Genomic DNA, 14918 nt, shown 5'->3' with positions numbered 1-14918 from the left:
TATTCCCAGCGTGTCACTCAGCTGTGATAACAGGGGTGAACTCTACTTCAGTGAGTTTGGAAAGCAAGGGATATGAGATCTTTCCACTAAATCGGATCACCTTTGCTTGACATGTGAAGAATTAACCTGCTGGCCATATAGTTTAGATTTGAATTTCTGCACATAATGCTGAATATTGTGAATATTGTGCAATTTGTGTTCACAGTGTTGTTTTTTCAGCATGTTAGAAAAAAATGCACTAAAATAGCAAGTGTAAATAGTAGCAATGATATAATTTGATAATGTGTCATCTATAAGTTTCCCTTGTTTTTATCATATCAACACAGAGCACAAATGTGGTATGTCCTAGATGCCCTAGAAACTGGGAGCTTGGTTCATTCAGACCCTTTTAAACACTTTTGGTCATGGATTATATTTCCTGGGACTGTCACAATGAACAACAGACATGCTGCTGCTGTTCATTTTTATAGAAGTAGTATGTTTTCTTCTTTGGTAGAAGTCCCCTTTTGGCCCTACTTCTGATTTATTTTTTTTTTATTTCTCTAAGGAATAGATATGATCTAAACTTTTACACTATGAATAATGTTCCTAACTAGCAGTTATGAAAATCAATGGGTGTACAAAATTTACCACTGCTAGGAAACAAAATGATTTAAGGTATTAAGCTTTCCTGATGTGGGAACAGAAGTATACTTTTTGGTTGTAAGCTTCATTCATTTTATATTTATTTTTAATTCTATTCAGGGGTTTTCAAGAATTTGGTTTTATACTGCCTTACTCCCCTTTTAACCTGTTATAACTCAGCAACGTCCAGCACAGCTGCCTGCTACAGTAGAGCAGTAAAATGACGGCAGTCGCGTATCAGATTTTACCAGCATAGAAAAATAGTGACTTTGTGCTAAGAACTGACTTGCACATTCATTTTTCTGTAAATGCAGACACATTAATGATATATTTTAAAGGGTGCTTTTTCTGTTTTGGCACTGAAAGGAAGGGTACTCACCAGAGGCCCAGGAGGACCATCCTGACCTGGTGCTCCAGGTAGACCTTGCTCTCCCTACAAAAACCATAAAGTTTGCTTTACTAGAGGATATACAAGAAATGCAACATTTAAAATATTATTGCTATATGGGCTTGCATATTATATATGCTCTGCTTGCTTACCACAGGGCCAGGAATGCCCCGGAGACCCTCTGGGCCAGGTTTTCCTGCAGGTCCCTGTGGACCAACTGGACCCGTTTTGCCAGGAGCCCCTTCTGCACCAGGTTCACCCTAGAAAGAACATAAGCAGCAGGTCAGAGAGGAAGAGCTGATTAAGCTTGGCACTGCAGGGATACACAATCCGCAAAGTGAGAACAAAGTTTCCTCACTCTGTTTTTTAAAAGCTGTTCTAAAACAGTGTTCTGCACAGGACTGTTTTCTGAACAAAAGTTTGGTAGCTTCATATAAAGATGTGGTGCCAGCAAAGCATGCTCATCTTGCTTTTCTGCAGGCGTGAGCTAAATTGGGCCTGCACTGATGAAAGTCCACCGTGTAGTCCGTTATGTATTGCTACTAATTCTGGGTCTTAATTTGGATTTTAGAGTTTACCTATTATTACTTTCATAAGTTTCACACTCAGTGCATGATAAGCGATTTACTTTTCATTTATACATAGTTTACTTTTCCATGCCCTGAAAAAAAATCTTGAATATATTACCTTTGCACCTTTTTCACCTTGTCTGCCTTCAGCACCAGTTGCTCCAGGAGGTCCCTGTAAAAGATGGAGACTGAGCTCATAATCTCAGTTTTCTAAAATATTAGCAATGAAAAAATTCTGGGAGTGCAATTTCCACTGTATTAATAAGTAGTAAATGCTAACAAATGAATGCTATATTTCTTTATTGACATTTTATTCACAGGATAAAAATCCAATCTGTCATATCACTCCTTTTCCCTTTATAAAATTTTCTGGTATTTGAGAATATCTAAAAGAATATATATCACCTAACACCTCTGGTATGATGAGGTTAAAACCAAAGAAATAGCCTGGAAAAACATCAAAACAGGATGTAAAAGGAAAAGAACAATACTAATTTACCTATACAGTAAGTTTTAAACTTGCTTTGCATTGGCGTCTCTCTATTCACTGTAGTTTGTCCACAGATTCCAAAAGAGCCTATCACTCTACAGTATACAGAATGGCATATATTTCTTTATTCTCTGAATTGGGCTCGATAAGCCTTTTGATTACAGTCGGACAGCCAAAAATCGATACATGCCTTAATATTATCTAGTAAATATGAAAGGAAAAAAAAAAATCACATGACTACAGATTGTAAGGAACGAAATAAAGACACTGACTACAAATAGCTCTTGGTAACAGGTTTTCTGCTATTGCTCTACAAAAACTCTGACTAAGAAGATAGAACTTGGTACTGCAGGAGGATGTAGAGATGGGATAAGGTTCAGGTGAAGGCCACAAAACAGGAGTGGCAGTTGTCTGGCAGCACTGTGTCTAGTTATTGCTGATGTCACCCATCTTTCATTTTCTTAAGGTTTCAGTTGAAAATTAAAAGACATTTTTCTTCTCCAGAACATCAAGGGCTAATTTTCAGGTTAGAGAATTAATATTCATACCTTCAGTTATGAACAGAATCGGTATCTAGAATCTAATGAACTTTTCTGAAAATGGTTCTCTTATATATACTTAGATTAGAAAAGATGCACTCAATTTAATGGACCAACTGTTTTCCTACAAGGTTAATTTTTAGCCTGGGAAATGTCTTTATTATGAGTACCTATTTCTTGCCAACCAATGAGCAGCTTAAAGCAAAAGGAAAGAAGTGTGACCACGATCAAAATACAAGGTGATTTTCTGAATCTCTAAAATTTACTCCCTAAGACTAATCTGTTAATTAATGCAACAAGCCGTTTGTTGTGTAGAAATAAAAAAAAAATATCTAGGGACCAGCAACAAGAACAATTCAATCACTTCCATTTATTTACTGTTTTTTACTTCACAATAGCCAAAAAAATGCAGGCCCCTGAAAGTAAAGCACTAAACCACATTCTTAGTTTTACAGACAAGAACTGTTCTTCCAGTCAAGGATCTACCTGTATGCTTTATGAGCTCCGTGCTTTAGACCAGACTTTGACCTTATTTTTTTATACTAGAGCTGAATTTAGCCCAAACTTCTTATAGCCTGATATATTTCACCGCCCACTACTATTGGCACATAGCACATACCTTGAGCAACTCCACCAGTTTTAATTTAATTCCTAGAAATTCACATTCATTTTAGAACTGTTTACATAGAATTATATTAATATCATTCATTTGCTTCTGAAATGTAGCTTTCTCCAGGGTGGAACTGAACATCTGCAGTACAGTATGAACCTTTTGGACAACAAAGATAGTTCAGGCTTTCCATCAAAGGTAATGCAAAATGATTTCAATTACCTATGGTGGAATTTGGTCATTTGTTGTGGGTATCAACGGTTGTTCTCTTTGGTATTTTTAAGAGCTGTAAGTGGTAAAGGACTTGGTTTTACCTCCTCAAAATACAGAGAAGCTAAACAGCTCTGGGCAATGTGGTCCAATTGCCGACTCTTTAAAACAGGAAGAATATTTTAAATCACTACTGTTCCAATAATAATCTCTGATGCCTATACCCCTTTGCGTAGTTGTAATTGGTTGGGTGGATCACAGTTTGCAGCGAAAACAGAAAAAAAATGATTAGTACGTATATACATAAACTCAGGAACATTTTAGAAACAGGACTTTTTTTACTTACATGAATTAATTTACATGCCCATTGTCTTTACTGTTTGAACATTCTTTTTGCTCAATTTCCCTTATGGATTATAATCTACCTAAGAAACCGAAAAGGGTTGGCTGGTAGTTTGTATTTGAGAAATATGGTCTCTGCATAATCTAGAAATGCAGCTGCAACATGAATTAGCAGGGTTAAAAACACTGTGATCGCTAAATTACAAATACAATGAATCATGATTGCTAAACAAAGGGTGTGCATTCACTATCAAACAGTGCCAATGCTGCACCAAGCACAGAGCAGCTGAACAAATTGCTCTTTCTAACAGGCTGTGATTGCTGGCATGGCACAGATGGTGCTTCTACAGAGAAAGACTGCTAATTATTGTTTATCTTACCTTCCTACACTTGAGTTGTTAGAGTGTCTGGTAAATTTTAACAGGCAGAAAAGATCTCTATAACAATAATTTTAAATTAACGTGTCGCTCCCCACCCTCCCCACCCAAGCTACCATGGTGATTTTTATGATCATTACACTTCAAGTTTGGACATATTGCCAGATACATTTTATGCAGAACCGAGACGAGAAAAGAACTCATACAGAAACAAACGTCCTCAAGTTTCGTAATGTGAACCTATTGGACATTCTTTTCTGCTCTTCAGTATTTCATAATTTCTTTAAAATAATTTAAACTGTAGTTTATAGCTGTCTGTCATCTGACTGAAAACATGATTTCTAATACAGAAAACCATTACCACATTTCCTCAATCTGTTAAGATAGGAACCTGGTATGTTTTTCAGGTGTTCTGTGCATTTTCAAGCAAAAGAGAAAATCAGCTTAAGTTTTAAGTGGTGTGTGCACCCTGCTGAGGCAGCATGATGCTGTAGCCAAAATGGAAAAAATCTCCTTCCTAGAAACACTTCTTTTTTTTTTTCTCCTAAGTTATTCAACATTGTCTATAAAGACAACTAACCAAATAAACTTTTGCATCTCAAAATTTAGAGGCTGGCTTTGTTGCAGTATTGAATTCTGTTCTTTTATTTAAAGCAGACAGTATGCCCTCCAGTTTAGCACAAAAGTGTATCTTAGTCTTGCACTTTAAATTCTAACATTTTTAGATTGATATATGAAGCCTTATGCATATGTGATCTGGACATCTAATTGACTTTAATAAAGAAAACAGCCAAACAGCAGAAAACACAGCTGAAGGGCCTAAAACACTGAAAAGCTGCGAGGAACATAAGCAAGAAGTACTATCTGTGCTGATTTTTATTGACTGTATATGTTATTTTTTTTCAAGAATGAATGTTGTTTGATGGTGTCTTTTCCTCATGCTATTTTTAACATTTGTCAGATAGAAATCAGGGAATTCAAATTAGAGATATTGCCCAGAACTCTATGGCAAAACCAAAAAAAAAAAAAAAAGTCCCAGAAGTACATGCAAAGAATTAGGTTTCAGAAGAAAATAGTAACAACATAACTGTGGAGCGATTCAGTCTTTGTATCGACCTTTCTAGATAAGCAGGCATTGGATCAGGATGCCTTTTGAGGTGTTCCACTTCTCATTGATCACAACTCACTTATCTCCTATATTGGAAGGAGAAGCTGGAAAACGCTACACCTCTTCAGAAACACAGTCTTCATACAGTATGCTGTTGGTCCGTGCTGATGCTATTATGAGCCACAGGAAAGCTTGGACAGCTCAGAACTTTCACTGACAAGCCCATGGCAATTTGAATTCCTTGGTTGTCTTACATTGCTCCAACAACAAAGGAAACTTTATAACGCAGTTTTTGTCTTCGGAACAGTTAAGAACACTTCAGAAGCCACATCCTTCTGTGAGGCTGGCAAGTTTCCTTCTCTTTTTGCAGATAGAGAAATTCAGACAGCAATATTACATGTGTTTAACATGCATAGAACAGGAAAGGGATTAGAAAAGGGGTTTCTTGTCCCAAAGCTGTACTAGACTATTTGTCTGTGCAGTTTGGAATGTAATATACGTACATGTAATGCCTCAATTTTTCTAGACAATCTAGGCTGATTTCCACTCATTCCTTGAGTACTTGTCAAGGGATTTGATGATAGAAAGCCCACAGTAAGAGGAAGATGTGCTGATGAAGAGCAGCCATTCTAAAATCAGCCATTCTCAAATGAGACAGAACTGGTAAGGCTACAGTTGGGTCCTGGATAGCTGAGAAGTCAAGTCAGCAATCTGCTGTGGGCTACCTCTACCAAAAAGCCTATTGTGCTGCATATTTTTATAAACATAAAGTAAATATGACAGTCGATGAAGTGGTAGCCATTATGTCTAGTCTCTGAGGTCTTGATTTGGCAAGGTACCTAAATGGGCACTGAAATCTGCAAACTGAAACAAATGCATGTTTCCTAGTAAGCTTGTGTGCTGTGTTGTAGCAGAAATACTAGGAATGGTGATCAATTTTTCAAGTAGCTATAACAGATTTCTTTAAATAGTATAAGTTTACTTTAAAAATTCTTTCATTTGCATCATAAGGCTTTGATGGCATAACATAAAAATATAGTTTTTGGAAACACTATATTTAGCTGCTGCTGAGCATTCTTCAGAAAGATGATACGAAACTGTTAGCACTGGCTGGCTAGAATGCTACGTTTAGCACTAAAATATCATAGTTTAATTGTTCAAGCTTTCCCATCTATACTTATGAAAGAATGATTTCTTTTTCTGTTTGACTAAATTAATAATTATGGCATGCTTTTATTTCTACTTTTACTATTCTCATTCACATTCTGCATTCAGTATTCCATTAGCCGACTCTTTCTGCCCGAGAAAAGAGTAGGAAATGCTTCAGTGTACTTTCATTTTATTTTAGAACTATGTCATTTTGTTTTAGAACTATATATTTTTGGGGGTCACCAAGTATAAGAAGTCTTGTTTAAACCATGAGAAATATTTTTCCCCAAATACTTCCAACATTTACTCCTGTATTTTTGTTAGTATCTTCTCTTATTAAGTTATAAACCAAAATAAAATTTATACAGAATAAAAACCTGTTTTGAGTATCCAAGTAAAACAAGGTGTATGCATATATATTATTGTATACAGGAAATGTTGAGCATGGTCTTTTACTTCATTGACAAGATGCTCTTTAAAAGAATTACTATTTTTTGAATGCATTACATTACACATCATTGAATTAAAAAATAGAGTTTAGTCAATACTAAATTAGTCCCTGAAAGTCTGATCCAATGAGTATGTACTTTTAAATCAGTTGGTGTTTTGGGCATTGATCCTCTCTGGCATTGACCTAGAGAATCCAGCCTTCCATTTATTAAAGATAAAATCACTTCAGCTATATGTTTCCCTTGAGATTTCATAGCTCTGATTTTCTAAAAAGTATGTGCACAAATCCATGCTAGAAATGCACGCACAATTAGTATGATTATTTGCACTATAACTACGTAGATGTATAAAGCCTTCTGCGCATATATTTGTCTAAACTGGTACATGCACAGATCATTTCAGAAGTCAGGATCTGTAAAATATTAATTATGATTTAATAAAAAATATCAAGATTATATGCAATTACTTTGAGAGACTTTGTCAATGACTATATCACAAGGTTTGCCTTTCTTAGATATGTTTTTGGCCTATAAATATATATGTATTTAATCTAGTCATTCATCTGAATAGAAGACTTTGTTCTGAAGATTCTTTCAGTTTTATAAGGGAGAAACCAATGTATCTGTGGTATTAGGACTTTCTGAAAGGCAGTGGTGGAAATATTTTTTGGAAGAGCAATTGTTAGGTCTGGAAAGTAATATATTAATTAGGATACACATTTTGTGGCTGCTCTAATGACCCATTTTTGTTTCATCCATAGATTTAACCTTATGTATTGATTTAGACTTGGTCTAAGTGGTGATTAGCATGCTAGTCAATTTTACTTCTTCAGAGTAGGAATCTGGAACGGGCTTATTGTTCTGACATGTACTTCCTAAGTGGTATTTCTTGAAATAAATTCACCATACTGCTTGTCAATGAGACCCTTGCTCAATCTGCAGGGCTCTGGTACTTATTGTCAAAGTCTTTAGAGCACCACAGTAAAGCAGTTCTGGTATTTGCTTATCTCAAAAACTAATAGTAATCCTATTACTGTTACCCATCAATAACCAGGAATAATTGTTTATTCTTCGCATTCACTTGAGTGTCACTGTAAGTATGTATGTGTACCTGAAGTCTCCTAGATACAGTGAGAAAACTCTGTGCAGCCACCAGCAGTACTAGCCACAGATTGCTCAAAATGATTGCTCCACGGCCCAGCAATGTGCCCTTGTTGCCAAAAAGGCCAATGGAATCCTGGGCTGCATAGGGAAGAGTGTGGCCAGTCGGTCGAGGGAGGTCATTCTCCCCTTCTACTCTGCACTGGTGAGGCCACAACTGGAATACTGTGTCCAGTTTTGGGCTTCCCAGTTCAAGAGGGACAGGGAACTGCTGGAGCGAGTCCAGCGAAGGGCAACTAAGATGATTAAGGGCTTGGAGCATCTCCCTTATGAGGAAAGGCTGAGAGAGCTGGGACTCTAGCCTGGAGAAGAGAAGGCTGAGGGGAGACCTTATTATGGCATACAAGTATCTAAAGGGTGGGTTGAAGGAGGATGGAGCCAGGCTCTTTTCAATGGTTCCCAGTGACAGGACGAGGGGTAATGGGCACAAGTTAGAACATAGGAAGTTCCGTTCAAATACACGGAAAAACTTCTTTACGGTGAGCGTGACAGAGCACTGGAACAGGCTGCCCAGGGAGGTTGTGGAGTCCCCTTCTCTGGAGATTTTCAAGACCCGCCTGGATGCAGTCCTGAGTAACGTGCTCTAGGCAATCCTGCTTTAGCAGGGGAGTTGGACTAGATGATCTCTAGAGGTCCCTTCCAACTCTGAAAAAATTCTGTGATTCTGTGAAAACTCTGAAATCTGGTAATAAACATACTTTCATAAGACCAGGCAGGGAAACTGCGTTTAGGTCAGTTCCAAAATACAGAGGAAGAGGGGAATGAAAATGACTAACAGAAATAAAGAGACTGTACAGTTGAAGAGTTCACGGGACTAGATTTAAAAATATAATCCTGAGCTCTACTAGCTTGTCGTTTCGGAGACAGAAAAGCAAAAAATGGGGTGGAATGTTGCTTTCTAGTAGTATAACCAGAGCTGCACCTCCATAGACAGCAGTATTACTACTGAAATGGTATGTCCTTCTTGATCCGGATGAAAGGACACTTTTTTATGGCCTTGTGTTGGAATTGATTCTACCATAAAAAATGCTCTTCATTAGTTTTTATCAGCTGTATGTTCATTCTGCCAGCAAAGTATGACGCTTTCAATCCTTCACTGTTTCTCTCTGGTATAATATCAATACAATGCAGGCTCTCTACAAGCTGGAAACGTTCAGGTACTAAAGTAATGCACAATCTGATTCTACAAAATGTTTTCTTCAGAATTCAGGAATGGGATTACTTGGCAATATTTGGCCATACATTTTCCCTAAATTGGAAATGCGTCAAACCACAGGTGACATAATATTTGTGTTTCTAAAATGTTTTTTGTCTAGGTACAATTAGATGCAATATATTCAGTCTGCTAGGAATGAGCTGCTGCCTTTCTGTATAATAAAGTAGGAAGTTCTAATTTGATGTCGAACAAACATACTAATTGCTAATATTCAGTCGAGCCATATTTAAGTTCTAGTGATAAAGTTGCTAATGCTACCATAATCACAGTATTATAAAATGTTTTGCAAGTTGGTGGAGCAAATAGATTATTGTGTAAAACAGATAAAACTAATTAGGCATGTCAGTTCACTCAAGCCTATTAAATAGAGCAATTTAACACATTTTGTTAAACAGCTCTCAGCTTACATTTAATGATAGCCTAATGATAGCCCCTTCCTTGGTTTTTTTTTTTTTTTTTTAGAGTGTAAAAACTCCATCTAGTTGCTCTCTGAAGCAGACCTAAAGGTTGATGCATCTACTACAGTTCTATAAGTATAGTATTATTTACTGGTTTTCATTAGCTACATTTGTAAAGCCTGTGAAGCTAGAAAGACTTTAGAAATAATGGAAGGGCTTCAAAAGTTACAGAAATGTCTGATAATTTTGTATGCAGAGGGGATGACATAGGTTTGCACAAAAGCTGCATTGAAATTATTTTGTTTCAGAGGCTAAAGACACCAAGCAGACATGTTTTCCCTGCTCCCTGCCAGCAGTCACATGCCTAAGGAGTCTTATATTTCTCTCATAATCCCTCATGCCTATAAGCAGACTAATTTAGCAGACACTGAATTCTTACCCTAACAGACACTGAATTCACTTGGGCGAAAAGAACATGCACATTTACAGATAAGGACTACATTCTTCCCTATGTATTTTTGTTCCCATGTTCCATGTAACCCATGTTACAGGGTTTTCTCTGCTGTTTCTATTTTTTCATTTCTCCTATTACATTACTTAAAAGACACTTCAAACATCATATATGACCATCACAACATGGAAAACAAGTAGCTGAAATTCTCTAGAACATAGCGTCACAGACAGAGAGAAACGTACAGGAGAAAACGAGACATTACTTACTCTTTTTCCAGGTGGACCAGGTGGGCCAGCTTCACCTGAAGGACCTGGTGGACCCTGCAATGGAAAGTGATAAGCTCAGTGGTAACAAAAGATAAAGTTATTATCCTGTTATATAAATGCAACAAATATCTGCAATATGTTGACCTCTTTCAATGGATGGAAAGCAAGTACCATAGATAGACATAGAGAAATATAGCTGCTTATTCAGCAAATACTTTCTTAGGGTGGTCTTTTGAAATTTTTAACAGCTTTTGCTACTGTACCCAATGCAATCATTCTTTTTCTCTCTTCCTGTTTGTGACAAAACATTTCAGACCAGAAAGTGGCTGCACAGAAGTAACATACGGTCTTAGCCTACTGCCTAACTCCATTAAGAAGTTTTTTGCTTTCTCAGGTGCTGAAGTTGTTAACTTCTAAAATTTTTCACTTAGATCTGTGAGTTAGCTGCCCCTTGGGTGGCTTTATCTTGAAAAATCTTTTGTGCACTGATTGCCATTTGGCTATTCCATCTAGTAAGCTGTGATACTCTTAAATATTTCAGGGTTGCCGAACAGTTTGATAAGCTTGTCTTCAGGAACCCAATACTCTAAGAGTACTTACTGTTAAGTAAGATGTACAGATACTAATTTCCTGAAGTTTGCAGATAAACCCCAGTTTATAACCTACTTCCAACCATATGTTCAATGTCCTAGCACTTTTTATTTTCAAACTGTACTGTATAGGATAATTCCCTGATAATCAGAACTTCCAGAGCTAGAAAGAGACTTTCCAAAATGGGAACCCTATCTTCTTGCAATAAATTAAAAAAAATAATAATAAAAAAAGAGGTTTTAATATGGGAATATAAGATATAAGAACTTTGATGCTTAATGTAGGTATTGCTCAGATAATTCTTAACTTTCTCAAAGCAGAAACATCAAGGTTTTGCTTCGTTTCATCAGGTCAGCTAATGAAGATTATTTGGCTGTGGCACTCCTTTCTTATGCTCAGAGTTGCTCTATTTTTAGTGCTCCTCAGCAGTTCCAGCACAAATCCTTAACACATCGTTTGTTTCTACTTCTAAAAGAAATTGAGTTCTTGCTTCTGATTGTGACTATAATATGGGCAGTTCTATCTCTGCAAGGAAATAAATAGATATTTTTCAGTATAACGGAAAAAGAATCCATTTAGAAAATATTTTATGCGTATGGATGTATAGAAACCACTGATTCAGCAAATGATACTTTCTTACGATACGAGAGAACACACAGCTGAAATAAAATGACAGAAACAACTCACAGGTTGACCAGGATCACCATCTTCACCCTTCTCTCCACCAACACCATCTTGACCCTACAGAATTCATGGTAAAATAAATAAAACAGAAAATTCAGCTAAATTAAGTAACTTAGTTCCATATACGAACATAAGAGCACTATTTTTCTACAGAGCATTCTCCTAAGACACTAGTTCTCAAAACTTTTTAAAGATTTCTAAAGCTTTTTTAAGCCTTAAGAAATACACGAACAGAAAAGCAACAGATCATACAGGCAAGGCCTCATCTCCAGACAAGTAGGAGGCAGGGTTAATAGACTTTAGTGCAAACCAAGAATAGGTCCTAAAATTGTTTTTTAAGTATACTTACAGCTGGACCAGGTTCGCCAGGAGGACCAGGATCTCCAGGAAAACCAACTGGGCCCTAGATAAATCAGGAAAAAAAACCCACAAGGAATGCGTCATCCGTTGACAACCAGGTAGCAATCATCACAAATATTTTATGAAGCACATAATGAATTTAGTTCAAATGCGGAAAAACTATATATAGTTCTATATGTAGCACAATTTCAGCAGTGCTTCACAGTGCTTTATATTAAAATTGTTAAGCTCACTTACTGGGTTACCCTTAGGCCCATCATCACCTGGAGGTCCTTTAGCACCTGGTGGTCCAGCTGCTCCAGGTGGACCAGCCTCACCTTTTTCTCCCCTTTCACCTTTTGGACCCTGTAGAAAACATGCGAACACAAAAATGTCATCTGGAAATTGAATGGCTAAAAAAAGATTACAATGGCAAAACTGTTTTTAAGACCTGGGCAATGTTACTCATCAATAGATTCCGGCATGTGAATGTGAAATTAGGACCTCAGCCTCAGACTGAAAAACCTTGAATCTCAGGCTGAATGCCAACATCTGCACCCAGTTTGCATCAATGAACTGTCTTCAGAGAGAAAAACATGCATGTCAAAGTTAATACATTTGGAAGAAAAAATAGGTACTCTTTTAGGAAGTCTTCACCTTTGTCTTCTAGCTGTTACTACAAGATGTGGCTATAATTATAAGGAAACAAATTGCATTTTAAAGGTATATGTTCTTCACTGAAAATTTAAAGAAAATGTATACAAGTGCGCCAGTAATCTGATTAAATGCCTTCTGAAGTAAGCACTACCAGATACCTTAGTTCACCATAATAAAGGTTAATAATAACACAAAACCAAAATACTCACAGATGTTCCAGATTCTCCAGGAGGTCCAGGGTTACCAGCTTCTCCAGGTTCACCCTGTAAATGTGTGAGGATAAATTGATGAGTCATTAAGGAGAATATTTCTATGAATTTACTTCTGTTATTACCATGCTTACTCATGTGTACAGTTTACAGGAACTGCCTTTTATTTGGTCTACCTAAAGGGGGTTGAGTTACATGTGGTTTTGCAGAACTGGAATCTGAAATTTTAGAGAGAATATATGAAACTAAGATTTTAGTGAGCCAGGGAGATTAACCTTCCCTTTGGGCTTTGGAAGATCTTCCCCTTTATTATCACATATATTGCAAATTTCCTGTTTGTCATCTTTCTTTCTAGTCACAGAGAAGCCAAAGAAGTATATTCACTGTGTATGTAATTTTCTCTAAAAGATACATTTTGCCCAGAAGCAAGTTTCTACCAATATGAGAATACTAATTGGAAATATATGGCAATGAAGTGAAGATGTTATTGCTCTAGCTACTGTTAGAATAAAAAATTACATAAAGAAAAACATAAGGACAAAATAATAGTATAACAGCTAGTAAAACTTTCACCACAGGCCACAAAGGTGTACACTGTTTGTTTACTGCTGATAGAAATTGTTTAGTAAAGCAGATGGCTTTGAGGACAACACCATATGAAGAAAATCTGTGCAAGTCAAAGATTATACACTATTAAGTGAATTTTTAAGTTAATTCAGTCTCTTTTTGAGCTAATACGCAGTATTGGCTCAAAGACTGTCTTTGCAGTTATTAATTTTAAAGTTTATTATGTCTGATTATTTTCTAGCTCAGTGGTCTGATAAATAAACCTTTATAGAAAACTACTCTGTTAGTAGAATATTTAGCTATTAGCATCACAGACACAAATCTGCGAAAGGATAACTGAATCTGCTTTGTGGTTGTCATGGAGTGCTGAGATAAGAACGGTATATTTTTATTCCAAAGGATTTCTCAATATAATTGCTAATGGGGAGATTCTCCCCCCTCCTCTCCCCCCCATTCTTTTTCGAAACCAAATGAACCTTGCCAATAATTATGCCTATAAACAAGAGTACTTCAATGCTGAAAATGCATTTCACCCAAACTTCTCTACTGAACTGAAACACAGATTTGGAATAAATTTGTGTAACCTTCATATCCTGTATGACCTGCATGCCCCTCTTCATTCTATGACAATTCAGTTAATACAACATGCATATCTGTCATTTGCACGCAGACAGTATCAATGTGTAAATCATAAAATATTAATTTTAAACAAATCTTATGGTGTAGATACTGAACTTTTTTTCATAGAAGCTAATGGCAGCACAATGACCTCACTGGCTCCAGAATTTGGCGCAATGTAAATATTACGTTAGATGAATGGAAGAAGATCTGAGTACCAAAATGAATTCCAGAATAGGATAATTAATAGATTACCACAATTTTAGGAGCAATATTAAAATGTCCTTTAGAAAGGGCACTTTTAAAGGGTGAATTTGCCTTTAGAAACTGTGTCATGTTTTATTAGACATACTTAAATTTGCAGCAGTCTTAAAAATTAATGATTCCTCTTAGTACTTAATATTCGTTTGCTTCTGTGATACAGCATTCATTATTTTTTTTTAAAAAAGACTAGTATGTACTTCAGGTCAATAAGCATTAAGTATGTGTTCTAGGAAAACTCATAATCTTCATTTTCTTATCCTCTGCACAAGCTTTACTGAATGTGCAGCATCATTAGTAGTGGGTATTTTTTGTCCATGCCTACTATCAAACAAATGAGATTTATCTAGCAATGGAGAATTAGGCCTGGAATTAGCAAAAAAATTGACGTTATTCAAGTTAGTAGATATATTATGTCTAACAGCATCCACAGTATAGACCCCTTCAACAGGTGTCCCCATTGCAGGACTGAGTGAATAAGAACACTAACTGTGCCAAGTCTTGCCTGACAAGCACCTGTGCCAGTATAATCCCCTTCTAAGCTTCTCGGAGAGTAAGTTCTTTTCCTGCCTTTCTGCCAAATGATATTGTAATTTATGATGATTCACATTTGATTTGTAATCCACTCTTCACCCTTCCCAT

General features: G+C 36.5%; 1 protein-coding gene across 3 annotated transcripts in view; it reads right to left on the bottom strand.

Moving 5' to 3' along the window:
* COL11A1 (collagen type XI alpha 1 chain) overlaps positions 1-14918 on the bottom strand; it is a gene marked incomplete at both ends in the record, with an annotated part of 162576 nt that overhangs the window by 14975 nt on the left and 132683 nt on the right. For all 3 annotated transcript variants that reach the window (XM_082483933.1, XM_082483935.1, XM_082483934.1), the window contains 8 exons: positions 1004-1057; positions 1165-1272; positions 1700-1753; positions 10351-10404; positions 11629-11682; positions 11975-12028; positions 12223-12330; positions 12831-12884. In XM_082483933.1, coding sequence (XP_082340059.1) covers positions 1004-1057; positions 1165-1272; positions 1700-1753; positions 10351-10404; positions 11629-11682; positions 11975-12028; positions 12223-12330; positions 12831-12884 — 540 coding nt within the window. The remainder of the gene's footprint in view (positions 1-1003; positions 1058-1164; positions 1273-1699; positions 1754-10350; positions 10405-11628; positions 11683-11974; positions 12029-12222; positions 12331-12830; positions 12885-14918) is intronic.

This window comes from Vanellus vanellus (assembly GCF_965231255.1).
Source record: "Vanellus vanellus genome assembly, chromosome: 5".
NCBI classification, from domain to species: domain Eukaryota; kingdom Metazoa; phylum Chordata; class Aves; order Charadriiformes; family Charadriidae; genus Vanellus; species Vanellus vanellus.
The sequence above is the reverse complement of the archived record's forward strand: the minus strand, read 5'-3'. Positions and strand labels throughout refer to the sequence as shown.